Source organism: Dendrobates tinctorius, unplaced genomic scaffold, assembly GCF_039654945.1.
Source record: "Dendrobates tinctorius isolate UK_male_01 unplaced genomic scaffold, ASM3965494v1 ptg000084l, whole genome shotgun sequence".
Taxonomy (NCBI): domain Eukaryota; kingdom Metazoa; phylum Chordata; class Amphibia; order Anura; family Dendrobatidae; genus Dendrobates; species Dendrobates tinctorius.
Genome location: NW_027361752.1, coordinates 48,266,037 through 48,293,534, shown reverse-complemented (window position 1 = coordinate 48,293,534; position 27,498 = coordinate 48,266,037). Strand labels below are relative to the sequence as shown.

The 27,498-nt window shown below is 49.4% G+C and overlaps 1 protein-coding gene across 2 annotated transcripts in view; it reads right to left on the bottom strand.

Moving 5' to 3' along the window:
* The window catches only part of TTC3 (tetratricopeptide repeat domain 3), a 235,425-nt gene that overhangs the window by 193,142 nt on the left and 14,785 nt on the right, over positions 1-27,498 (bottom strand). For both annotated transcript variants that reach the window (XM_073584665.1, XM_073584666.1), the window contains exons 3-9: positions 24,763-24,811; positions 23,358-23,490; positions 22,273-22,372; positions 13,537-13,590; positions 9,495-9,636; positions 9,317-9,402; positions 178-272 (exon numbers count right to left, since the gene is read on the bottom strand). In XM_073584665.1, coding sequence (XP_073440766.1) covers positions 178-272; positions 9,317-9,402; positions 9,495-9,636; positions 13,537-13,590; positions 22,273-22,372; positions 23,358-23,490; positions 24,763-24,811 — 659 coding nt within the window. The remainder of the gene's footprint in view (positions 1-177; positions 273-9,316; positions 9,403-9,494; positions 9,637-13,536; positions 13,591-22,272; positions 22,373-23,357; positions 23,491-24,762; positions 24,812-27,498) is intronic.

Genomic DNA, 27,498 nt, shown 5'->3' with positions numbered 1-27,498 from the left:
ATCCGGTGAACAGATGAAGTCGGGGCCAATGCACCTCACGTCACTGAGCCAGACGCTACTGTAAGCAGCTTGTGATGACATCCAGACCTGGGGGACAACAAAATAACCCTGGGGAGGTACAGCCAGGTTACAGATTGGCGGTGGTTTGTGTGCCCAAATGCATACTTTGAAAGTTACCTGTATTGCATTGCTGCAGTGTAAAACTTGACGGCATAGGCGTACTGTCGTTTTTCAAAGGCTACATTTCCGCAGCGCTTCTTTTTTTCACATTCCTGGAACATAATTGACACCGACAGAGTGCAAATCATAAGAGACTGTCCATGCCCCCACTTACTAAGAACGATCAGGCCGTGTTATGTGCCTCACTTATATCAACCAGATTGATTCATAGGTCACTGAAGGTTTAGTAGTTTGTACTTTCATTCAGTCTTTCCGGTAATGGAAGGGACACAGACTTCCCAATTGGCCAATGATAACCTTATGTTATGCATAACAGCCAATCAAAAGAGCACAAAGAGATTGACTAGAAGCTGGAACCAATCAGGAGATGGGGGTGTGTCTCAGACTCTCGCCCTGTAATCACTAAGGTCACAGTTCTGACCTATTGGCCCCCATCCACATTGGATAGCTGTTGGCCAATAACCATGCCGACTTCCCAATACAAAGCAAAACTCTGCGGTGATGATCGATCCTGTGTTATCTATGCCAGAATCATTTGTCAGCAGATTTTTCAGGAAGAACAAAACAATCGACCGTTGGAATTCCAGACAATCGATCCTTCTTACATCCAACATCATTGGTCAGGGTAGAGTCAGGTGACTCCCATACACCTTACATTACCTGAGGATACCGCTGACAGACTGAGAAACCTTTAGTAAAGAGACATGCGCTAAAACAGCAAGCAGAAGGAAATAACTGAAGTTTCTCTATCGCTTCATTAGGGGACACAGGAAACCATGGGTGTATGCTGCTGCCACTAGGAGGCTGACACAATGCACAAAAAATTACCTCCTCCTCTGCGGTGTACACCCCACCGACCGGCACAAAGTTAATCAGTTTAGCTTAGTGTCAGTAGGAGGTGGACACAGGAATTTCACTAGACCCATATCTACCTCAGTTTTTGTAGTTTTCCAGTAATTTGTTCCCTTTTAATTTTTACAGAATCTTCTCTCCTCTACCTCTAGACACACTGTTCTCCCACGTAGAAACGGTGAGTAAGGCGTGAACTGCCACCACGTGTCCTCATCTGTCTGTCAGGACCCCAACTCCAAACACATGAAGAGTGTCTTGGTGATCCGAGAAATGGTCTTGGCTCCCCAATCCTACCCGCTCGTCCACCAGAGCCTGAAGGTTTCAAAAGGAACAGACAATCCCCTCACAATCCCATGAGGCTCTGATGTCTGATGGTCTCTTAACAGATATCGTCAGGAATTAATAGGTACTCTTTTTATTCCATCAGGTCACATTCCAGAAAGTGAGAGAGAAAAAGAATAAAAAGAAGAGGAATAAAAAAATAAAATAAAAAAAAAATAGAAGAAACAAGAAGATTAAGATCGGTATATGTGTGTGTGTGTCCACACACACACACACACACACACACACACACACACACACTTTTGCCGGCCTTTCAGTGTCATCACGCACATTTTTCTCCCACCGGCGCGGGCACACCCTTTGTTCCTCCTCTAGTGGTGCGAGTTCTGCGTGCCCTTTCCTTACAGAAGGCCTACCTCTTCCTCTCTGCTGTCACCATTTTCTGGCATTCGGACACTACCGCAGGACAGGATCCTCTCCAGACGAGAAGAGTCTCCATCCAGCCCTCCTGAGTCCTCTCCTCCACACACTCTCTGGGTGCAGACTTCAGGACCTCATCTCCTGTGAGAAAGTTATGCTCAACAGTCTGACACTCTCCTCAGCAGATCTCTTTGCTGTGCCCTAACCTTTGGCATTTATTGTGAATCTGCATACCCTCCATCATGTCTAATCCTAAAGGAGTGCGTTCTCGCCCTCTGGAATCTACTACACACGTGAAACGCTTTGTTCCTCGTGAAAAATGCAGACTCCCTTCAGGTCAGTCTTCTTCCCTCTGTTAGGACTGCAGTAATCCTGTTCTTTCCTGTCACTCATCTTTCCTTGTTCTCCACCAGGACAAGGTGGTTTTGTGGGCGTTTCCTTACTTTCTTCCCAAGATAGTCACCGTTTTTCTTCTCAATGAGGACATCGTCCTCCCCTCCAGAAAGTTCACTGAACAGGTTGGACCTATAAGGGCAATTTGAGGACCATACCTTTCCGGAGGACGTATTCTCTCATTGTTATTCTCAAGGGTGCGCGTAGTGGCCTTCAGGCTTTTAAGATTACGATTGTCCTCTGGATCCAGACAGCAATCTTGGAGGCGTACCGGATTAAGAAAAGGGCGCCTGCCCCTGGGATTAAAGAAAACTCTACCAGAGTGGTGGGAGTGTCCTCTACTGTTCGTCATAGGGCATCTGCCCTACATATTTGCAAAGCGGAGACCTGGTCTTCCATTCACACATACACCAAGTTTTAACAGGGTTCATACCTATGCTTCGGCTGATACCAGCCTAGGCAAAAAGATCTTGCAGGTGGCAGTGGTTAGTTCCCCTGCCTGAGTGGAGTCTGTGCCGTTTTCCCTCCCTAGGGACTGCTTTGGGACGTCCTATTGTTTCCTGTGTCCCCCAATGAAGCGAGTGAGAAAACAGAATTTTTACTCACCGCAAAAGCCTTCATTGGGGGAACAACAGCACTTTCTAGCACTTTCCCAAGTTTAACAGTTCTGTTGCTGTGTTAGGCTAGTTTCACTAGCGTTTATGAGCGCAGCGACGGCCTGCGCACAGCCGCCGCTAAGCCCCGCCCCTGCCGCACCTCCGCCGGTAGCTCCGCCCACCTGCGCATGACGCTGCATGCTCCCTGCGTCCCCTATCTTTATCACAGGGGGCGCAGGCCGTGCGCAGTATGCGTTTGGCGGCGCATGCGTCCTTTTGACGGTGCGCCGACCTGCCCCAAACGCAACCTGCTGCAGTTTGGTTGCGTCGGCGCACCGTCAAAAAGGCGCATGCGCCGCCAAACGCATACTGCGCACGGCCTGCGCCCCCTGTGATAAAGATAGGGGACGCAGGGCGCATGCAGCGTCATGCGCCGGTGGGCAGAGCTACCGGCGGAGGCGCGGCAGGGGCGGGGCTTAGCGGCCGCTGTGCGCAGGCCGTCGCTGCGCTCATAAACGCTAGTGTGAAACTAGCCTTATATTGTTAGTTTGAATTTCTGTGTGTTTTTATTTTACATGTTGCTTCTACTGCTTGCTCACTAGTTCTTTTGTGCATAATGTCAGCCTCCTAGTGACGGCAGCATACACCCATAGTTTCCCATGTCCCCCAATGAAGGCTCAGAGAAAACAGGATTTTTGGGTTGCTTACCGTAAAATCTGTTTCTCGGAGCCTTCATTGGGGGACACAGAGACCATGGGTGTATGCTGCTGCCACTAGGAGGCTGACACTATGCACAAAAAAGGTTAGCTCCTCCTCCGCAGTGTACACCCCACCGACCGGCAGGAAGTTCCTCAGTTAGTGAGAAAGCAGTAGGATAAGTAACAGAATAGATTGAAAACAGGACAACTCAAACCAACCAACATAATAATAGTAGTAGTAGTAGTAGAACATGGGAGGGTGCTGTGCCCCCCAATGAAGGCTCCGAGAAACAGATTTTATGGTAAGCAACCCAAAAATCCTGTTTTCTCGTTCGCCTTATTGGGGGACACAGAGACCATGGGACGTCCCAAAGCAGTCCCTGGGGTGGGAAAAACATACTTCCATCAGGCCAGCGGACTCACTACCGCAGCCTGCAGGATCCTTCTACCTAGGCTGGCATCCGCCGAAGCGTAGGTATGGACCTTGTAGAATTTCACAAACGTGTGAACCGATGACGAGGTTGCAGCTTCGCAAAGCTGCAGCGCGGAAGCTCTGTGACGTTCCGCCTAGGAGGCACCCACTGCCCGGGTAGAGTGTGCTCTAATTCCTGGAGGGACCACTCGTTGTTTGACCCGGTAGGCCTCCAAAATTGCCGATCTGATCCGGCGAGCAATAGTAGCTTTGGAGGCCGGGTGACCTTTCCGCCCCCCATCTGGAATGATGAAGAAAGAATCTGTCTTCCGCAAGAAGTCGTCCTAGTTAGGTAGACATTCATCGCCCTGACCAAGTCCAGCTTGTTCAAGGACCGCTCCCGAGGGTGAGCTGGACCCGGACAAAAGGACGGGAGAACAATGTCCTCATTCAGGTGGAAAGTGGACACCACCTTATGAAGGAAAGAGGGCGGAGGCCGCAGAACTACCTTGTCCTGGTAGAGTACCAAGAGAGCGGCAAGAGAGGGCCGCCAATTCCGACGCGCGCCGGATGGAGGTGATGGCTGCCAGAAAGGCTACTTTCCACGAAAGGAGAGAAAGGGAAACATCTCAGAGGTTTAAAGGAAGGACCTTGCAGAACCTCGAGAACCAGATTAAGATCCCATGGATCTACGGGCGCTCGGTACGGAGGAACCGTGTGAGCAACACCTTGACGGAAGGTTTTAACCTGAGGACGGGATGCCAACGTCTTCCGAAATAAAATGGACAGCGCCGACACTTGACCCTTTAAAGAGCTGAGGGCAAGACCCGCATCCAGCCCCGCTTGAAGGAACGCCAGGACAGAAGGGAGCGAAAAAACACATGGGTGGAATGTCATTGGTCTCGCACCAAGTGAAATAGTTCTTCCAAGAACGGCAATAAATCTTGGAAGACAATGGCTTCCTGGCTCGGATCATGGTATGAATAACTCGATTGGAAAATCCTGATCGTTGCAAAACCTCGGCCTCAACAGCCACGCCGTTAAATTGAGCGGCCGAGAATTGGGGTGGCAAATCGGACCTTGAGACAGCAGATCTGCTCAGTCTGGAAGCTTCCAGAGGGCGTCCGCGAGAAGGTTGGCGATGTCCGCGAACCAATCCCTACTGGGCCAATTCGGGACGAAGAGGAGGACTGAAATTCCTTCCGCTTTGATTTTCTTCAGCAGCCTGGGAAGAAGAGGCAGGGGAGGAAACCGGTAGGGGAGCTCGAACTGCGACCAAGGAATGGCCAGAGCGTCGGCGCCCACCGTGAGAGGATCTCGAGCCCTGGATACAAACTGTGGAACTTTCCTGTTGAGGAGAGAAGCTAGCAGATCTACGTCCGGGGTTCCCCACGACGGCAAGCTGAAGAAATACTTCCGGATGCAGGGACCACTCTCCCACCACGAGATCCTCGCGGCTGAGAAATCGGCGGCCCAAATTGTCCATGCCGGGAATGTGTACCGCGGATATTGCCGGGACTGAAGCCTCCGTCCAATGAAGAATCTTGGACATTTCTGCCAGGGCTGAGACACTCCGCGTCCCTCCCTGGCGTGTGACATATGCCACCGCCACGGCATTGTCTGTCTGAATCCGGATAGGCAGTCCCCTGAGAAGTCTCTCCCAGTGAACGAGAGACAGATAAATCGCTCGTATCTCGAGGACGTTGAATGGCAGGGCTGACTCCTGAGTTGACCAACAACCCTGAACAGTGTGATTGCGGAACACTGCCCCCCCCAGCCGAGGAGGCTGGCATCCGTTGTCACAATCTGCCAGTGAAAGGGGAGGAATGACCGTCCTAGGGAGATGAGAGGAGACGTCAGCCACCAATTGAGGGACTGCTTGACACGGTTTGAAAGACGAAATGGGCGATCCAGGGAAAGGACAGACCTGTTCCACCGGGATAGGATGGCGAGTTGGAGAGGTCTGGAGTGAAATTGGGCAAAGGGGACCGCCTCTGTTGCCGCCACCATCTTTCCCAGGACTTTCATGGTCATCCGGAGAGATGGAAGTCTCATGAGCTGCCGCGATCGTACATCCCGTTGCAGGGAGCCAATTTTCTCTTGAGGGAGAAAAACCCTCGATCGACGAGTGTCGAACAATAGACCCAGAAACACAAAACGTTGTGTCGGGACAAGACAGGACTTCTTTTCGTTGATGAGCCACCCGAAATTGGGCAGGTAATGTCGTCGAGGTACGGAAAAAGAACGAGACCTCTGATTCTCCACCAGGCCATCAACACCGCCATGATCTCTGTAAATACTCTGGGTGCGGTGGCAAGACCGAACGGCAGTGCACAAAATTGGCAATGTTCCTGGCGAATCGCAGGAATTTCTGATGCCCGGAGAATATGGGAACATGTAGATAGGCATCTTGAATGTCTATTGAACACATGAACTCCTGCGTCTCCATGGAAGCGATTAACCGAAGAAACTCCATTCGGAAATGACGCAGTCGGGCTCTGTTGAGTAATTTGAGGTCCAAGATGGGGCGAACTGCCCCGTCCTTGTTCGGCACCACGAACAGGTTTGAATAAAACCCTGTAAAAAGTTCTGATTCGGGAACGGGCACAATCACCCCGGAACTGAGGAGAAAGGCGATGAATGCAAGACCGCCGGAACTAAGGCTGGATCTTTTGGAGGACGGGACTCGAAGAAGCGATCCCGTGGACGAGAAATGAACTCTATCTTGTACCCTGAAGATACAAGCTCCCTGACCCAAGCGTCCTCTACTGAGGCCAGCCAGGTATCCCTGAAGAAACGGAGTCGACCTCTCAATTGGGAGGGACCCTCGGGAGTTCGTTGACAGTCATGCTGACGTGGACCGTCCAGATCTGGACCTGGAGGGTCTGCCCTGGGAGGAGTGAGATCGCCAGGAGGGAGTGGGTCTGAAGGACACCGTCTTTCTATCCTGGCGTACCTGTGGTCTTTGTTGGTTAGAGAAGTTCTCTGCCGTATTGAAGCGGCGGTAAGCCCGAAAGGGCCGAAACTGACGCCTTGGCGGTGGTCTGCGAGGTTTGGACTGAGGGAGGAGAGAACTCGTGCCTCCAGTGACGTCCTTAATAATCTGGTCCAGCTGGGACCCAAAGAGACACGCTCCCTGAAAAGGCAGATTGGTAAGAGACTTTTTAGAAGACAAGTCCGCCTGCCAAGCCTTGAGCAAAATTGTACGTCGGATTGCCACAACGTTGCTTGACGCCTGAACAGCGCGAGACGCGGCATCCAAGGAAGCAGAAAGCAGATAATCCCCTGCATGGGAAATCTGGTTGGCCAGATCGGTCAATTGCTCTGGTTGGGCCTTATCTAGGATGCCCTTACGGAGATCCTCTGCCCAAGTGGCTATGGCCTTTGCCACCCAAGATGAGGCAAAGACTGGACATAGCGCCGCTGCAGCCGCCGCGAATGCTGACTTTGCCAAGGGTTCTATAATTCTATCATTAGAATCCTTTAGTGACGCTACACCTGAAAGCGGGAGAACCGTGTTATTAGAAAGTCTGGACACGGTTGCGTCCACCGACGAGGAAGCAGACCAGTTGTCAGTGAGCTCTTTAGCCAACGGATACAGCACGCCGAGACGCTTCCCTCTTTGAAATCGCCTGGACGGATTTTCTCTTTCCCTGGCAAGGATCTTGCCAAACTCAGAGTGGAAGGCGAATACCCTGGGTGGTGTTTTTGCCTGTCTGAACGAAACCTCCTGATCTGAGGATTTCGCAGGGGAGTCAGATATTTCGAAGGTGTGGTTAATTGCAGCAATGAGGTTCTGTACCGTAACCTTCATGTCCGCGTCCTGGTCAGAATCCAGCTCTAAAATCCCTTCAGAGGACATATCCGAGAACGCTTCACCTGACTCGGGTGAGGAGGCACGGGAGGGCGACTGCTGGGAAGGACTAGGTGCAGATGAGAGACCAGGAGAGGATTCCAGCCGTGGATCCTGCCTGGGCCTTTCGCGGCATCTGCTAGCTGGCTCAGATGGAACGTCTTGCGACCTGCTGGACCCTGCAGAAGTGTCCAGGGGCAACTTATCAAGAACGGCCAACTAGGGACTGAGACACCCTGGTGAGGTCTGCCACAGATTGTGAAAGGGACGAGGCCCAGGCAGGAATGGGGGGGTTCGATTTCACGTGGCGCAGTAGATGGCTCCTGGATGGCATCCTGCTGAACGGGATTGCTGCAGTCCCGGCAGAGGGGAATTTGCGATTGCAAGAGAAGCATGCGGAAAAAAAACCTGCGGAAGCGCTGGAGGGTTGGGGGACAGCAAGGCAGGGTAGGGTGTCAGTCTGCAGTTGCAGAACTACTCACGGTCCGATGTCCCCAAAAGATGGCATCTGCTATAGTCTCCGGCTGCCAGGCTGCAAAGATGGCGGCAGCCTGATGTGAGGAATCAAAAAGCGCGGTCTCTGTGTAAGAAAGGCGGAGCTAGCCGCCTGCACCAGAGGGAAGGACCGCCTCCTCCCCCTTCCCAGCCACAAGACTAGAGAGGCGGTGGGAGGGCTTAGGAACAGGCGGGAGCGCAGCCGGCCTATGATAATGAACGGGGGGCGTGGCCGCGACAGCCCAAACTGAAGCCGGGGACTAAATTTGAAACGGCGGCCGCCTGTCAGCACGGGGCGGCGCGGAAGAACTGCGGCGCAGCCGCGTCCGCCCCTAAAGGAGACGCCGCCATAGCCCTGCTCCCAGACGCAACCCTCACAAGAATACCGGCGGTGGGGTGAAGAAGGCCCGCACCGCCGCCGGGGCCGTGGCCAAAAAGGGATGCGGCGACCGTCGGACGGCGCGAGCAGTGCGAGAATCTGCGGCGCTACTTTGGCGCCGCTCCCAGGTCATCTTGTGGCTTTATGTTCCGGTGCTCCAATAAAGGTACCTTCTGTATCCCACGCTGTCTGCTCATCTTCTACGTATTCGCGCCTCGTCCAACCGACAGGCTCTGGTGGGCGAGAGGGTGGGAAGCGGGGGGCAAGGACCATCTGTTTTCGCTGGCACGACACCTGTGCTGAGCCTGTGGTCCGCCCGGAGAACTAAGAGGATACGGGGTGGCAAGTACACGCTGTACTCCTAGCCTCTTTGTGGGAGTACAGTTGTGACTCTTCACACTGTATCCCTCCTGGAACCTGAAAAGGAATGACGCACATCGAGGTAGATATGGGTCTAATGAAAGACCCGTGTCCATCTCCTACTGACACGAAGCTAAACTGAGGAACTTCCTGCCGGTCGGTGGGGTGTACACTGCGGAGGAGGAGCTAACCTTTTTTGTGCATAGTTTCAGCCTCCTAGTGGCAGCAGCATACACCCATGGTCTCTGTGTCCCCCAATAAGGCGAACGAGAAACAGATTTTACAGTGAGTAACCAAAAATCCTGTTATTTCATATGGGTTTTTGTTTGGTTCTTTTTTATAAATTAAGTGACGTAACTGATGTACTCCCCGTTTAACACCTGCCTGGTTTCTTACCTCGTCACATTTGCCACACTCGTGTTTTTTTACTTTATCAGTCAACATGCAGCATTCCTCCCCCATCTTGGTCAATAAAAATGCATCTATTAGTTGAATAAAAAAAAAATTTAAAATAGTATATTGATTACAATGCATAACAGAGCTGTATTTTGTAAGAAGTCACTCCATCACTTACACTGATAAAAGAAGGTGAAAAGGAATTGACTGCGAAAACATTCCTGGGAGTCCATGACTTTTTTAAACAGGATTTGGTTTCCGGTGGCCTGCACCCAGGCTATTGCTTCAACTATGGCAGACATTTTTGTCTTTAACTTAGGCTGGAAGAAAGCAAGAAAAAAAACCTATAAATTATAAGAGTAAAAACGTGGGTGCGTCTTCTAGTCCGAATGTAGCTGATGGGTACACGGCAAGAATTGGGCAATGCTATGTGCCCTGGGCTGGGAAGAGGGTCTGTCCGGCCGTGCGACGCTGCGAGTCCCAGGCTGGTAGGAGGGGCTACACCGACATTCTATGAAAGCCCGGAGCCCTCACACTTCCATGGCTTCAATGTGGTGGACTGCGGGAAAAAGAACGCCAGAGGCGATGCATGCACAGGTTGAGATCTCTGTTCCCGAGACTATAATCCAAAATTCACTTATATCCTCCACTTTGCTGATTCCCCATAAGTCTTTATACTTTCTGATCTCATCTGTAATGATGGATTTCAGCCCATTTTTTTGGGCTGAAAGTCTCACACCCCAAACCCCCCCCCCCCCCCTCAGCTTATACACAAGTCATATACCGGGGGGGTCAGCGGAGGAGGGGGAGCGAGGGTTTCAGAGATCATACTCACTCCCCCCTGGCACGGTCTCTGCAGCCCCCCTGCTTGTTCCATGATCTCAGCGCCCCTGCTCTTCCTGCGTTCAGCGGTCACGTGGAACCGCTCATTAAAGTCATGAATATGCTGAACGTCACTGCAGAGACCCAGAAGACAGCAGCGCCCTGCGATGGAACGGGGACCGGCAAATATCGCCAGTGCCGGGGGGCCTGAGCCAGCGGCGACACCGGCATCTGTCCCACACAGCGCGCCGGTGTCCCTACCTGCTCAGGACATCGGGACCTAGCCCCCAGCGACGAGAGGCATGTCTTTTTTTCTTTTTATTGCAGCAGCAGTGGCAATATATGGGGGGTATTTATCTATGGAGCATCTTCTTGGGCCACCATTAACCCTTGTGCAGCATTTTATAGGGGGGTATTTATCTATGGATCATCTTGCAGCAGCATGCTATTCCATCCGGTTTGCGCTTATAGTTGGACCATCATTTATTTTTCAACAGGACAATGACCCCAAACACCTCCAGGCTGTGTAAGGGCTATTTGACCAAGAAGGAGAGTGATGGGGTGCTACGCCAGATGACCTGGCCTTCACAGTCACCAGACCTTAACCCAATCGAGATGGTTTGGGGTGAGCTGGACCGCAGAGTGAAGGCAAAAGGGCCAACAAGTGCTAAGCATCTCTGGGAAGTCCTTTAAGACTGTTGGAAGACCATTTCCAGTGACTACCTCTTGAAGCTCATCAAGAGTGTGCAAAGCAGTAATCAAAGCAAAAGGTGGCTACTTTGAAGAACCTAGAATATAAGACATATTTTCAGTTGTTTCACACTTTTTTGTTATTTATATAATTCCACATGTGTTAATTCATAGTTTTGATGCCTTCAGAGTGAATCCATATACATATACACGGGTCAAAAAAAATAAAGGGAACACTTAACAGAATATAATTACAAGTAAATCAAACTTCTGTGAAATCAAACTGTCCACTTAGGAAACAACACTGTTTGACAATCAATTTCACTTGCTCTTGTGCAAATGGAATAGACAACATATGGAAATTATTGGCAATTATGACGACGGAGTGGTTCTGCAGGTGGGGACCACAGACCACATCTCAGTACCAATGCTTTCTTCTGGCTGATGTTTTGGTCACTTTTGAATGTTCATTGTGCTTTCACACTCGTGGTAGCATGAGACGGACTCTACAACCAACATAAGTGGCTCAGGTATTGCAGCTCATCCAGGATGGCACATCAATGCGAGCTGTGGCAAGAAGGTTTGTTGTGTCTTTCAGCGTAGTGTCCAGAGGTTGGCGGCGCTACCAGGAGACAGGCCAGTACACCAGGAGACGTGGAGAGGGCCGTAGGAGGGCAACAACCCAGCAGCAGGACCACTATCTTAGCCTTTGTGCAAGGATGACCAGGAGAAGCACTGCCAGAGCCCTGCAAAATGACCTCCACCTGGCCACAAATGTGCATGTGTCTGCACAAACCGACTCCATGAGGATGGTCTGAATGCCCGACGTCCACAGATGGGGATTGTGCTCACAGCCCAACACAGTGCAGGATGCTTGGCATTTGCCACAGAAAACCAGGATTGGCAAATCAGCTACTGGCGCCCTGTGCTCTTCACAGATGAAAGCAGGTTCACACTGAGCACATGTGACAGACGTGACAGAGTCTGGAGACGCCGTGGAGAGCGATCTGCTGCCTGCAACATCCTTCAGCATGACCGGTTTGGCAGTGGGTCAGTAATGGTGTGGGGTAACATTTCTTTGGAGGGCCGCACAGCCCTCCATGTGCTCGCCAGAGGTAGCCTGGCTGCCATTAGGTACCGAGATGAGATCCTCAGACCCCTTGTGAGAACATATGCTGGTGTGGTTGGCCCTGGGTTTCTCCTAATGCAGGACAATGCCAGACCTCATGTGGCTGGAGTGTGTCAGCAGTTCGTGCAAGATGAAGGCATTGAAGCTATGGACAAGCCCGCCCGTTGCCCAGACCTTAAGCCAATTGAGCACATCTGGGACATCATGTCTCGCTCCATTCACCAACGTCACGTTGCACCGCAGACTGTCCAGGAGTTGGCGGATGCTTTAGTCCAGGTCTGGGAGGAGATTCCTGAGGAGACCATCCGCCGCCTCATCAGGAGCATGCCCAGGCGTTGTACAGTAGGGAGGTCATACAGGCACGTGGAGGCCACACACAATGCTGAGCATCTTTTCCTTGTCATTAGGCATTTCCACTGAAGTTGGGTCAGCCTGTAATTTGATTTTCCACTTTGATTTTGAGTGAGTATCATTCCAAATCCAGACCTCCAAGGGAAATTCATTTTGATTTACATTGATAATTATGTTTTATTGTTCTGAACACATTCCACTATGCAATGACTTGTTAATGTGGTAAATGACTATTCTAGCTGCAAACGTCTGGTTTATAAAGCAGTATCTTCATAGGTGTATAGAGGCCCTTTTCCAACAACCATCACTCCAGTGTTCTTATGTGTACTACTCCCTTCATAGGAGAGCACTGTAGACGTTGACACTGGCATTTTGCGTGTACTATTTAATCAAGCTGCCAGCTGAGGACCTATGAGCCGTCGATTTCTCAAACTACAGACTTTATTGCACTTGTCTTGTTGCTCAATTGTGCAGGGGAGCCTCCCACTTCTCTTTCTACTCTAGTTAGAGCCTGTTTGTGCTCTCCTCTGAATAGAGTAGTACACACCGTTGTCGGAAATCTTCAGTTTCTTGGCAATCTCCCGCATGGAATAGCCTTCATTTCCAAGAACAAGAATAGACTGTCGAGTTTTACATGAAAGTTCTTTTTTTTCTGGCAATTTTGAGAGTTCAATGGAACCAACAAATGTAATGCTCCAGATTCTCAACTAGCTCAAAGGAAGGTCAGGTTTATAGCTTCTCTAATCAGCCAAACTGTTTTCAGCTGTGCTAACATACTTGCACAAGGGTTTTCAAGGGTATTCTAATCATCCATTAACAGTCTTAGCAAACACAAAGTACCATAAGAACACTGGAGTGATGGCTGTTGAATATGGGCCTCTATACACCTATGAAGATATTGCATTACCATCCAGACGTTTGCAGCTAGAATAGTCATTTACCACATTAACAATGTATAGAGTGTATTTCTGAATCATTTAATGTTAGCTTCATTGGAAAAAACTGTGCTTTTCTTTCAAAAATAGGGAAATTTATAAGTGACCCTAAATCTTTACACGGTAATATATATTTATTATAAATGATAACATAGCTTTCTACTTCTCTACTCTTAATGGGATGTCAGAGCACTGCCAGTCATAAATTTGTAGCAAGTCCTAGCAACACACCATCAGTTCCTAGGATGGGAAAACCTGATTAACCCTTACATTAACCTGTACGTATTACTTACCGTTTCCATCTTATTCCCTATTCTCAGTAGATCGTCAATAAGGCGGGGATTATTCTGCAATGAGAATAACGTAAATGTTAGTTCCAGGACAATCCCTGACACCGATATCCTATAGTTACACCAGCTTTCATTTAGATAGAATACTATACTCTATCTTTCAGACTATAAGACGCAGCTGACGATAGAGAACCTGGATTTAAACATGAAAAAACAATTAACATAAAATGAAAACTTCCTAGCGAACTAACAAAGTAGAGGGGATAATGTCACTAACATTTGGAGGTCTAGATTACCCTTTCTTAGTATTCTAAGGCTCAGGGGATCAGCAGTTTATATTACCATCACCACTGAGTCAAGTATCCTGCGCAGCTGGAAAAATGACAAGCCACGATGGAATATGGAATGTTCGTTTATTAACGCGTCTCTCCGACGCCTTCTTTAGGACAACCACAAATCATCAAAGCTGAAGCAGTGGCAGAGAGGCAGCACTGGGAAGGGCGAGTATTAGGGTGCAGACAGACAGATGTGGATCGCATTGCAATGCTCGGACTGGCCGTCGGCTCTAATTACCAAAGAGTGACAGCTTGTATTTCTATGCAGCTGTTACGCTCAGGTGAGGAGAGCCGCCGGCCAGTCCGCGCATTGCGATCCTCGCACGAGTAACAGCAGTCTGACTGCACCCGTAGTGTGTTATTTTCTATCTTTGAAAGCTAAACGTTGAACTTTGAGGGAAGTGCCAATCACTGGGAAAAAAAAAAAAACCCACAACAGGGATTTTTGTGCGTACTCCCCGTAAAATCCTTTTCTCCGAGCCAATCATTGGGGGACACAGGACCATGGGTGTTATGCTGCTGCCACTAGGAGGACACTAAGCAAATACACAAAGAAATTAACTCCACAGCTTACACCCTCTGCTGGCTCTATCCTGAACCAGTTCGGTGCCAAAGCAGTAGGAGCTCGTAAATAGCAAACAAAAAATGCAACATGTCAAAAGAACAAAAGACAACCACAAGCCAACAGGCTAACAGGGTGGGTGCTGTGTCTCCCAATGATTGGCTTGGAGAAAAGGATTTTACGGTGAGTACACACAAAAATTCCTGTTTCTTCTTCACCTCATTGGGGGGGGGGGGGGGGGGAAGACACAGGACGTCCTAAAGCAGTCCCTGGGTGGGAGACAGCAATACAGCTGAAACCTTGCGTACCGAACAATTAAATCTGGCCTACAGATGTGATACTGCCGATTGAAGAATTCGTCTGCCAAGGGCTGCATCTGTAGAAGCTTGAGAATGACTGTTGTAATGTTTAACAAACGTGTGAAGGCTGTACCAAGTCGCAGCCTTGCAAACCTGCTGTGCTGACGCTTGATGCTGAATGGCCCAGGAAGCTCCCACTGACCAAGTGGAGTGTGCCTTAATCCCCACTGGGATAGGCTGAGCTCTGATGCAGTAAGCCTCTTGGATCGCTGGGCGGATCCATCTGGCTATAATAGCTTTAGAAGCAGGATGGCCTTTTCTGTGTCCTTCCGGAAGCAAAAAAAGGAATCAGATTTGCGTAAAGATGCTGTTCTGGAAATGTATCTCCTGAGTGCTCTCACTAAATCCAAGGTGTGGAGAGCTTTGTCAGTATGATGGGTCGGAGCTCGGCAGAACGAGGGCAAAACTATGTCCTCATTCGGATGAAAAGAAATGACTTTAGGTAAGAAGGACGGAGATGTCCTCAACACCACCTTGTACTGGTGGAAAACCAGAAATGGAGGCTTGCAAGACAAAGCCGCCAATTCTGAGACCCACCTGATGGATGTTACTGCCTCAAGGAAATCCACTTTCCAAGACAGAAGAGTAAGGGATACGTCCTGCAGGGGCCTCTTGTAAGGCACCTAGGACCAGGTTAAGGTCCCAAGGCTCCAGTGGTATCTTGTAGGGAGGGACAAGCTTCGACACTCCCTGTATGAAGATCTTTACCTGCGGTTTGGAAGCTATCCTTCGCTGGATCAGGACGGATAGGGCTGAGATTTGGCATTTGAGAGAAGCCAGTGCTAGGTCTGAGTCTAATCCTGCTTGGAGAAACTCCAAAATGGAAGGGATAGAAAACACAAGTGGGGAACATTCGCGGGCTTTGCACCAAGAGAAAAAGGCCCTCCAGATGCGATGGTAAATGCGCAGGGGATGTAGGTTTCCGAGCGTTAATCATAGTGGAAGCTACTTGTGGCGAGAAAACGGCCTGGGCTAGAATCCAGGATTCAATAGCCAGGCCACTAAACTCAGAACTCTCGAGTTCTGGCGGTAAATCAGCCCTTGAGAGAGAAGGTCTGGGCAGACTGTTGCCAGGGAACGTCAGCGAATAGTTGTACTAGTTCCGCGTACCACACTCGGCGTTGCCAGTCTAGTGCGACGAGAATCACCGGGATTCCTTCCACCTTGATCTTCCGGATGACTCTTGGAATTAGCACAAGTGGCGGAAAAACGTAAGGGAGGCGAAACTGATGCCACGGAAGCACCAGGGCATCGGACCCGATCACTAATGGGGCGTGCAACCGAGCTACAAATGCCGGAACTTTGGCGCTTAGCCTGGAGGCCATGAAGTCCACATCCGGTGTTCCCCAGCGCTCACAAATCTGTTGAAAAACCTCTGGATGAAGGGACCACTCTCCCGAGGCCAGACCCTGACGGCTGAGATAATCTGCTTCCCAGTTTTCTACTCCCAGCATGTGAACTGCAGAGATTACTGAATGGTTTGACTCGGCCCATTGAAAAATGTGTGCCACCTCGAGTTGTCCGACTGAATCCGAATGGGACGACCGGCCAGAAGCTGATGGAATCGCAGAAGGGCTAGCCTGATTGTCCGAATCTCGAGGATATTGATCGGGAGGCGCGATTCCTGAATGGACCAGCATCCCTGAGCCATGTGGTAATGGAAGAACACTCCCCAACCTAGAAGACTGTCATCGGTGGTCACCACCAGCCAGTGAACTGGAAGAAAGGACTTTCCGACTCAATGAGGATGTGGACGCCCACCACCTGAGACACCGCCAGATCCTGGGGAACAGGCGGAAACGGCGGTCTGGAGAGGCCGGATTTCTGTCCCAAGCTGACAGCAATGCCTGCTTAATTGAGCAAACGGTACTGCCTCGATCGTTGCTACCAACTTCCCCAGGACCTACATGCCAAACCGCAAGGAGTGGGGACGGGCAAGAGAAAGCTTCCGGGCTCCCTGTATCAGCGCCGAGATCTTTTCTGGAGGGAGAATTACCAGCCCTTGGGAAGTGTCCATGATCATCCCCAAAAAGGTGGTTTGCTGGGATGGGGCTGGAGAGGACTTGTCCAGGTTTACTAGCCAACCCAAACGAGTGAGTGTCCAAGGTGATGCTGCCACTCTCTGCAAAGGCCTGAAGGGACAATCCCTTAATGAGAAGGTCGTCTAGGTAGGGCAGAATCACCACGCCCAGAGAGTGTAGTATGGACAGGACGGCTGCTATGACTTTGGTGAACACTGTGGGGCAGTGGCAAGGCCGAAGGGTAAGGCTGTGAACTGAAAATGCTAGTCTCCGATCGCGAAGCGCAGAAATCTTTGGTGACCTGAAAAGATTGGAATGTGAAGATATGCGTCCTTGATGTCGACCGACGCGAGGTATTCTCCTTTTTCCAGCAAAGTGATAACAGAACGGAGAGATTCCATTCTGAATTGACGCATTTTGACAAACTTGTTCAAAAGTTTTAGGTCTAGGATGGGACCACAAACAGGTTTAAGTAAAATCCCTTGAACTTTTCTGTGCGAGGGACCGGGACAATGACTCCATTGTTGCGGAGAGCGTATATGGCTTGATAAAATGGGGCTGCGTGCGACTCCGTCTTTGGAAGACGCGAATGGAAAAAGTGTGTTGGTGGGGAGAACACGAATTCTACTTTGTATCCGGAGGACACCAGATCTCTGACCCATTGGTCGTGAACGACCGCCAGCCAGACCTGACGAAACAAGAGTAGACGGCCGCCTACCCTTTCTGTGTCCTCTGGATACAGCAATGAGTCATTGAGCAGAGAACTTGCGGGAAGAGGTACCCTTGGGTCTGGACCGTGAGGGTCTGTTTTTCCAGGAATGAGAGGGCTTGAATGAAGGTTGTGGATCCCTGTCCCTTCGCAGGGTGCGGGCCAAGCTAGAGGAAACTGTCGCGGATGGCCAGCTTGCGGTACTGCGAAAAGGCCGGAAGCGAACCTGGTGTTGGGTCCGAAAGGGCCGACTGGGTCTTTGATGCAGGAATTTGCTCTTTCCTACAGTAGCATCCGAGATAATTTGGTCAAGTTTATCTCCGAACAAACGCTCTCTTTGATAAGGTAGGGAAGTTAAAGGGGTTGTCCGGGCTTTTCAAAATCTCAGTACATACCTAGGCTGCAGAATTATGATAATAAGCAATTTACTTTCTGTCACTAGTTTGCACGGTTTTCTAGATATTCTGAACAGAATGTCCAAGGGGGGGGGGGGGGGGGGTGTTATGGCATTGAAATAACTAGTCGTAACCTCCTACTCTACTCCAAACATGCCCTCTATAGCAACAACCCCACCCTCCATAGCTACAGGCCCTTCCACGTCCACAAGAAGCAGCCCTCATCACACAGTAACGAATTCTTCCCCTCCAGCAGCCTCACTGCAAAGAGCTGCTCCTCCTCCAGACACACGCTGAACAGTTATCTATGGAAAGTGAAACCAGTGAGGAGGAGTGAAAATCGTCCTGTATTCTGGGCCACTCCGTGATTACAATACATAACTCATCAGTAATTCCTTCCCTCACTGTCCCAGGCTGCTGGCAGCAGTGAGAACAGACTGTGTGATGGCCAGTGATTGGGGTCTGCAGCTTCTAATCTGCACAGGGGATGGCAGTCACTGATGTAATCTGTTCGGTGACAAAGCCTCTGCTGTGTGAATGAGACAGCTGTGTCACTGATGTCTTCACACAGCAGCAGATTTGGTGCAGTGTATGTGTGAACACTGTGTCTCTAATGACACACATACTGATGGGAGCAGCCTGTCCAATCAGCAGCTGTAACAGTGTGAAGTGTATGTATGTATGTATTGTGCTGCTTTCACAAATACAGGATCACTGCTGTGTTCTTTCCAATGCTTGAATGATGATAAAGATGAGTGCTGGTGCAGTTTCCTGCCAGCCAATGAGTGGGCAGTGGGTGGTGCTGGTCACTGGAGCTTGCTGGGAGTTTGGTGGAGCTTCGCACATACACTGCACCAAATCTGCTGCTGTGTGAAGACATCAGTGACAGAGCGGTCTCATTCACACAGCAGAGGCTTTGCCACACAACAGATTACATCAGTGACTGCCATCCCCTGTGAAGATTAGAAGCTGCAGACCCCCCCCCCCCATCACTGGCCATCACACAGTCTGTTCTCACTGTTGCCAGCAGCCTGGGAGAGTGAGGGAAGGAATCACTGATAATTAGTGAGTTATGTATTGTAATCATGGAGTGGCCCAGAATACAGGACGATTTTCCCTCCTCACTAGTTTCACTTTCCATAGATAACTGTTCAGCGTGTGTCTGGGGGAGGAGCAGCTGCTCTCTGCACGGAGGCTGCTGGAGGGGAAGAATTTGTTACTGTGTGATGAGGGCTGCTTCATGTGGACGGGGAGGGCCTGTAGCTATGGAGGGTGGGGTTGTTGCTATAGAGGGCATGTTTGGAGTAGAGTAGGAAGTTACAACCAGTTCTCATTTCAATGCCATAACACACCCCCCCTTGGACATTCTGTTCAGAATATCTAGAAAACCGTGCAAACTAGTGACAGAAAGTAAATTGCTTATTGTCATAATTCTGCAGCCCAGATATGTACTGAGATTATGTGAAAAGCCCGGACAACCCCTTTAAGTTAGCTAGAGCCTCTGCCCAGGCCACCATGGCTCTGGCCACCCAAGTGGCGGCGAAAGAAGGGACGAGTCCTGCACCGGCAGCCTCAAAGACTGACAGAGCAAGATTGTCGATCTGTCGATCAGTGGGGTTTTTAATGGACGAGCCGTCAGACAAAGACAGGAGGGTTTCGGAAGCGAGCCGGGATATGGGTGGATCTACTGCAGGGGACTCAGTCCACTCCTAAGGGAAGGGGCAAAAAGGTACCTGGCTTCCAGCGGGTTTTGCCCTGTGAATCGATTGTCCGGGCGACTTCTATGCCTTTGAACTAAGTCCGTAAACTCAGGGTGGTTAGCGAGCATCCTGTGAGGACGTTTGGTCCTTTTGAAGGACACAGTGTGATCCGGACTAACTCCAGGTTCTTCATCTACTCTCAGAACCTTATTGACCGCTTCAATGAGAGAATCTATAGACTCCTAGTATTCTAGTGAGTCCAGGTCTACAGCCACATCTGACTCATTCTGATTCATTTTCACTGAAATCCCTGGTGAGGGGGAGCGGGAAGCAGAGCCTGCGGACGCCGAGGCACTAGAGTGCCTGGGCGACGAGTCATGGAGACGTTTCCTAGAGCTGGCACGTCTTCTGCTGCAGTCCGGCCCCTGTCTGAGGAAGACTCTCACATGGCTGAGGGGCCTTCTTCGAAGGTTAAACTGTTGCCCTGGCTTGAGGAGGAATCACGGAAGGATTCCATAGATTTAGCCAGGGAAGCCATGGACTATGCCACAGACGTGGCCCACTCGGGTGGACTAGGCCCACTAGGGTCGGTATTAGCAGGGGGCTCCTGTGCGCATGAGGGTCGCAGGCTGCACAGATTGCATTACGGTGTCTGCGTGGTAGTGGGGCATTACATGCGGTACATGAGGAATATATTCTGATGCTGCTTAGAAGCTGCTGCAGGGAAGGGGTTAAGCGCTGTGTACCAGCTTACCCAGGTCCTGTGTCCGTGGACCCCAGAGAAGGTCTGCGATGCGGATGCAAAATCTTGTCAGTCACACGTGCGGCGCACCGTTGAAATATGACAGCGTCCCCCCGCCTTAACACACGCAACGGATGCAGGAAGTGGAGGCGGAGAACAAGACGGCGCTTCTCGTGAGGAACAAGAAACGCCAGCAAAAGGGGGCGGAGTCAGGGCCCAGGAGCAGAATGTGGCTGCAGCACTTCTCGCTCAGAACGAGAAGCGCCTAAGAATTAGGCGGAGCCGGGTGGGCGGAGTTTGGCCTATCCTAGCCAGAAGCAGGGGGCTAAATTTGAAGCAGCGGCAGAGTCGTAATGACAGCGGCGGCAGCGGTGGTGGTGGCGCTAGAGTGCAGTAGTCAGAACACGTATCCCCCTGGGGGCCCGGACATCATACAGGACTATGAATAGGAGCCCCCTCTGCCGACCGCGACCCTGCGCTACTCACGGGGCATGAAGCAGAGCCAGGTGCTTAGTGTGGTGGGCCAAGCTGGAGATTGTGTCTGCGCAGATCCTCCTCAATCCACCATCCCTTTGATATAGAGGTGGAGAGGGCTCATTCGCCCCTCCTGATATCAGCCACTTTCTGGCAATGGTGGTGTAGTGGGACTGCATGAACGCTAATGGAAGCCTCAGCAGAATTCCTTAGGTATGTACGGGCTCCTGCCCGGCAGCATTGTCCGTCTGAAAACCTGGCTCCAGAAGGGGGTACGTGGGGGCGACACCCCATGTTCCCGTCTGTTGTCGGTGTGGGGAGAGCGCACCCATTAAAGGGATCTGTCGCCCCTAAGGAGAGCCCAGGCAAGACATTAAGGTTGCAGGAACTCCGCGTTCCCGCCTGTTGATGATTTTGGGAGATTGGGACCTTGAAAGGCCCCGTCGCCCTTTCCTGTTGTAGATTTTGGATAAAAAGTAAAAAATAAAACAAATGGGATCAGGGTCTGAAGCCAGACCCTAGTGCCTCCTATAGACACTAAGCAAGAACTGGTTCAGGATAGAGCCAGCAGAGGGTGTATACTGCGGAGGAGTTAATTTCTTTGTGTATTTGCTTAGTGTCCTCCTAGTGGCAGCAGCATAACCCTCACGGTCCTGTGTCCCCCAATGAGGCGAAGGAGAAATAAGTTCAAGTATATCCTTGGCAACATAACAAAAATGAATTAGGCATGGATAATAGGTTAGATCTCGGTCTGTGATTCATAGAGCGATTTGCCAAAAATAACAGCAGTAATGGAGTCACTTATATGGACGCCCTCTAATTTTTTCAAGTTTTTCCTGCTGCCGTGCGCTGATCCTACAGATCGAGGGAGGGAGAACTGTACAGCTATGAACAGTCACACTGTATATAATGGGTATTGCATACATTTCTTGGTGTCTCACTAATGCGAGTCAGCATTCTCTCGGTGGCTCTATGATTCCTATTGGTGAATCATGACTTTTAGCATGCAGGAAACTCCCCGCTGTACTCATTCCCAGTGTGAAAACCTCGTCCTCTCATGGATCAGTTCACATCACAGACAAACACAACACGCACACTCCTCGTACGTCATCCTACACTGCAGAACATGGGGTCAAATTTTAGCAAAATGAAAAATGCACTTTTCCCAACACCGTAAGAGGCAATCATTGTGAGGGGTAAAGAGAACGTCTCACCGAGGACAAGCCACCGCATGGAGGAAGATGCGGCCTGATGCTCATTCCCTTCCCTGCATTTGAATGATTGGGGATCTAAGGATAGTTTTGAGGCCGCACTTATTGTCTGCTCCAGCTTTACAGAACAGTAGTTAGTCCACTGTTCTACAAGGCGAGCTGTATCATAGCATATAATGGGATTCATTCAATAAAATCAGATTTTTTTTTGTAATGGTACAAAGTACTTACCGCTACTTTCTTAAATAGGTCGGCGAGATCCTCCAAGACTTCAATGTAATCGTAATTTTTCAGAGTCATCGCTACAGACTGTTCTACAGTCTCAAGAAAGCTGAAACGAAGAATAAAATTTATTATTATTGTTATTGTTGAATATCTCTGGTGGATTAGGTTTAACTAGAATTTTGGGTGACTTAAAAGTATGACCACACCAAGACTTTAGAACGGCAGGAGCCAGAAGCGTACCACCCACAGCGACCTCTATGGGACCCGATGCCCAATGACACCAACCCACCCACCTTCTACTTAGTATTCCCTTTTCAAGAGTTCCTGCATCTTCAAGGTGTAAATGTCATTGAATAAAACATTGAAACAGGAGGGTGTCATCACCCTGTGCCACGGAGCCTCAGCGTAGCAGGCTCAAAGACTTCACTACATTGCACCTGCTGTGCGAAGCCTCAGCCCACACAATTTACAGACAGGTATGCAGCATACCCGGGGAACAGGGGGCAAAATAAGTAGTATTTTTTATTTGATCAGTCATTACATAGAGGAGAGCTATGAAAGACATCATACTGAGGTGGGGCATGAAAATTGAGTAGTCGGAGGTTTGGCACACTGAGTCCACAGCACTGGTTATACGTGGCCATTCATTTACCTACTAGGGAAGTTAATCACCGGCTGGGATAACAAGCGGCAAAATCTGCCAGCGGTGCCTGAAATGGGACTGGAAATGATCAGATGATCATTGCAACACCTGCACCTTTGCGACAACCCTTCTAACTCTTTTTTGAGGATTGTTCCAAGCACGAAGAACTTGTGCCTGAGTCAATGTTCTTCACTACTGAGGCACAGTTTTGGCCACTAATCTTACACAGTACAGGGGTATATTGGGGGTTTACAATCTGGGGCCCAAATTCAATGTTTAGCACTTTTTAATTTGATTTTTGTGATTCGTCTTGCATGTCATCTGAAAACTATGGGTAATTTGCCCCTGCAAGAGTGACACCACCATCGATATACTGGAACTGCTGAGGCATGGGATGTGGCAGCAATATATAGGATATCGAGGATAGGTATAGAGAAGAGTTACTCACCGGGGCTGGAACTGCAGTGTATCAGTGTCACAATGAGACATAAGGATGGGCCATAACATATAGATTTTCATTAAATCACAGTTCGTTTTCATGTCTTCATAAGAATGAGAAAGCCAATAACCGACTGGATCCACTGTTTAAGAAAAAAGAAATACACTTATTGCTACCGCTGCACCTCTTACAAGTGTCTAGGATTGCAGTTTAGACTGGTGAATAGATGCAATACCAGACTCTGCCATGTACAAAAGTGGAGCTGTTTTAGCAGACTCGTACAAGTCCTTTAAAAGGGAATCCGTCACCTATTTTTTCGTATATACGATGCGGCCACCGCCATCAGGGGCTTATCTACAGCATTCTGTAATGCTGTAGATAAGCCCCCGTTATAACCTGAAAGAGAAGAAAAACGAGACCTCTTCCGGCGCCTGCGCACTGCAGTACTCTGCTCTGCCCTCAACAGGATAGAGCAGTGCGCCTATGCCGGAGCCGCGACGGGAAGCAAAGAAGAGGACGTCATCGCTAGAAGATGGGAGGCGCCGACACCCTCCGGACCTGGACAGCCCGAGTATAATATAACTCGTTTTTCTTCTGTTTCAGGTTACATCGGGGGCCACATCATATATACGAAAAAATAGGTAACACTGCCTAATTACGGAGCATCATAGGGACAGGAGATGTACAGGAGGTATAGAATTAAATCAGGCTTCTTCAATTTACAAAAGTACCAAAAATCAGTAACTCAACTTTGGTGGACTTCAGTAATTGACATTCTATCACTTTCCACTACATACGTAGTGCAAAAATTCTGGAACCACATGGCACCACCCCTTGCTCTAGCGGATGAGCTTTTAAAACACCCCTAAAAATATAATCTCGTCACCTATTGCTAGTTTATTTATTTTTTTTTTTATTACCTCCTCTGTTACCAATTATTACGGTGTGTAATAAAATACTTGCACATTGCAGTCGTTTCCAACTGCACTACGTGATCGTGTCGACAGGTCACAACTGCGGTCACATGCTGCAATAATGGAGCAGTGTTGGAATCGTCAGAAGACAGCAACACCCCCATGACATAATCCTCCTCCACCACCTGTACAGGGGGCACAATGCAGCCTGGTTGTAACATCCTCCTGGAATCACCACCAAACCCAGACTCCTCCATCAGAGAAATGTGATCCATCACTGCACAGAACACGTCCCCTCCAGAGTCCAGTGGTGGCGGCTTTACACCACTCCATCCGACGCTCGGTATTGTGCTTGGTGATGTACAGCTACATGCAGCTGCTCGACCATGAAGCTCCCGGCGGGGGCGCAGTGTTTATGCTGATGTTATACCAGAGGAGGTCCAAACCACAATCCTGAACATCCCCCACCATCACACGAACAATGATAAATGGTACGTTACCTTTTGTAACAATATCAAAGACAGGCACTTCTATAAATTTATCATGGTTCTGAAAAAGAAAAAAAATAAATCAATCTAAAATTCACAGAGATCAATACTAAACCCGATCAGGAAAATCAATGACGACTGTATGACAGATCCTTACTGTGCAGAAAAGACTTGCCAATGGGAAAAACTCCTGACGAGAAGTTGAGCAAAAAGATGCCCAGGACTGGTTCACTGATAGGGCTCTGATCAGGAAGCCACGGACTGTGACCCTCCTCCGATCTGCCAGCACCCCCCTGGACCAAGGGATCATGGGGACATCATACTGGTGTGGGAAAGGGGAGCATAACACTGTGTGAGGGGGCTGTGGGGACAACATACTTGTGTGGGAAAGTGGAGCATAACACTGTGTGAGGGGGCTGTGGGGACAACATACTTGTGTGGGAGGCCATAATACTATGTGAGGGGGCTGTGGGGACAACATACTTGTGTGGGAGGCCATAATACTGTGTGAGGGGGCTGTGTGGACAACATACTTGTGTGGGAGGCCATAATACTGTGTGAGGGGGCTGTGGGGACATCATACTTGTGTGGGAGGCCATAATACTGTGTGAGGGGGCTGTGGGGACAACATACTTGTGTGGGAGGCCATAATACTGTGTGAGGGGGCTGTGGGGACAACATACAGTCATATGTTAAAGTTTGGGCACCCCTATTAATGATAACCTTTTTTCTTTATAACAATTTTGGTTTTTGCAACAGCTATTTCAGTTTCATATATCTAATAACTGATGGACTCAGTTATATTTCTGGATTCAAATGAGGTTTATTGTACTAACAGAAAATGTGCAATCCGCATTTAAACAAAATTTGACCGGTGCAAAAGTATGGGCACCTCAACATAAAAGTGACATTAATATTTCGTAGATTCTCCTTTTGCAAAAATAACAGCCTCTAGTCACTTTCTGTAGCTATTAATGAGTTCCTAGATCCTGGATGAAGGTATTTGTAACCATTCCTGTTTACAAAACAATTCCAGTTCAGTTAAGATTGATGGTCGCCGAGCATGGACAGCCCGCTTCAAATCATCCCACAGATGTTCAATGATATTCAGGTCTGGGGACTGGGATGGCCATTCCAGAACATTGTAATTGTTCCTCTGCATGAATGCCTGAGTAGATTTGGAGCGGTGTTTTGGATCAATGTCTTTCTGAAATATCCATCCCCTGCGTAACTTCAACTTCGTCACTGATTCTTGCACATTATTGTCAAGAATCTGCTGATACTCAGTTGAATCCATGCGACCCTCAACTTTAACAAGATTCCCGGTGCCGGCATTGGCCACACAGCCCCAAAGCATGATGGAACCACCACCAAATTGTACTGTGGGTAGCAAGTGTTTTTCTTGGAATGCTGTGTTTTTTAGCCTCCATGCATAACGCCTTTTTGTATGACCAAACAACTCAATCTTTGTTTCATCAGTCCACAGGACCTTCTTCCAAAATGTAACTGGCTTGTCCAAATGTGCTTTTGCATACCTCAGGCGACTCTGTTTGTGGCGTGCTTGCAGAAACGGCTTCTTTCCCATCACTCTCCCATACAGCTTCTCCTTGTGCAAAGTGCGCTGTATTGTTGACCGATGCACAGTGACAACATCTGCAGCAAGATGATGCTGCAGGTCTTTGGAGGTGGTCTGTGGATTGTCCTTGACTGTTCTCACCATTCTTCTTCTCTGCCTTTCTGATATTTTTCTTGGCCTGCCACTTCTGGGCTTAACAAGAACTGTACCTGTGTTCTTCCATTTCCTTACTATGTTCCTCACAGTGGAAACTGACAGGTTAAATCTCTGAGACAACTTTTTGTATCTTTCCCCTGAAAAGCTATGTTGAATAATCTTTGTTTTCAGATCATTTGAGAGTTGTTTTGAGGAGCCCATGATGCCACTCTTCATAGGAGAATCAAATAGGAGAACTACTTGCAAGTGGCCACCTTAAATACCTTTTCTCATGATTTGCTACACCTGGCTATGAAGTTCAAAGCTCAATGAAGTTACAAAACCAATTTAGTGCTTCAGGAAGTCAGTAAAAAGTAGTTAGGAGTGTTCATGTAGGGAAGGTGACCTGACGGACGGACGGACTAGTCAGAGTGAAGAAAGATAGGTTTGCACAGTGTAGGTAGGAGTCAGTGATTACAGTGGGGAAACAACTAGGAAAGTGTAGTGGACGTGCAGTACCTTGGGATGACCATTAGATGGCAGGGTGGAGTGTGAGCAAAGGACTTTACAGCAGCTTAGGGCTTTAGAAACCGTTGGTCATGGGGGGCGTGGTGACAGTTAGTGACAGTTTCAAGGAACCGGGGAAGTTATAAATACTGAGGGAGGGTTCCAGAAGGTTCCAGTCCCCAGGGGGAGCCCAGGTGACAGGAGGACTTCGCCAGTCTGTGTGCCCTGAGGAGAATCCGACCAAGGGGACTGAGGAGAGGAAACGTCAGGGGGGTGGTCCTGACAGGGAAGGACCGCAGCAGAGACAAGGCTCTGGGTGGAAGACACCGTATGTGTTACGACGAAACTGACCAGTAAAGTGCTGTTGGTGTACGGGCCTAAGGCGGCCACAGTAACCGAGCTGTCAGGATTGTCACAGTGTGAGACGGGACGTGACGTATAAATACGTCCCTAGTGTAACATACGGTGTTGGAGCGGCCCTGAACACGGAGGGCAGAGAGAGAGATATCGCGGTGTACCGCGAGGACCGT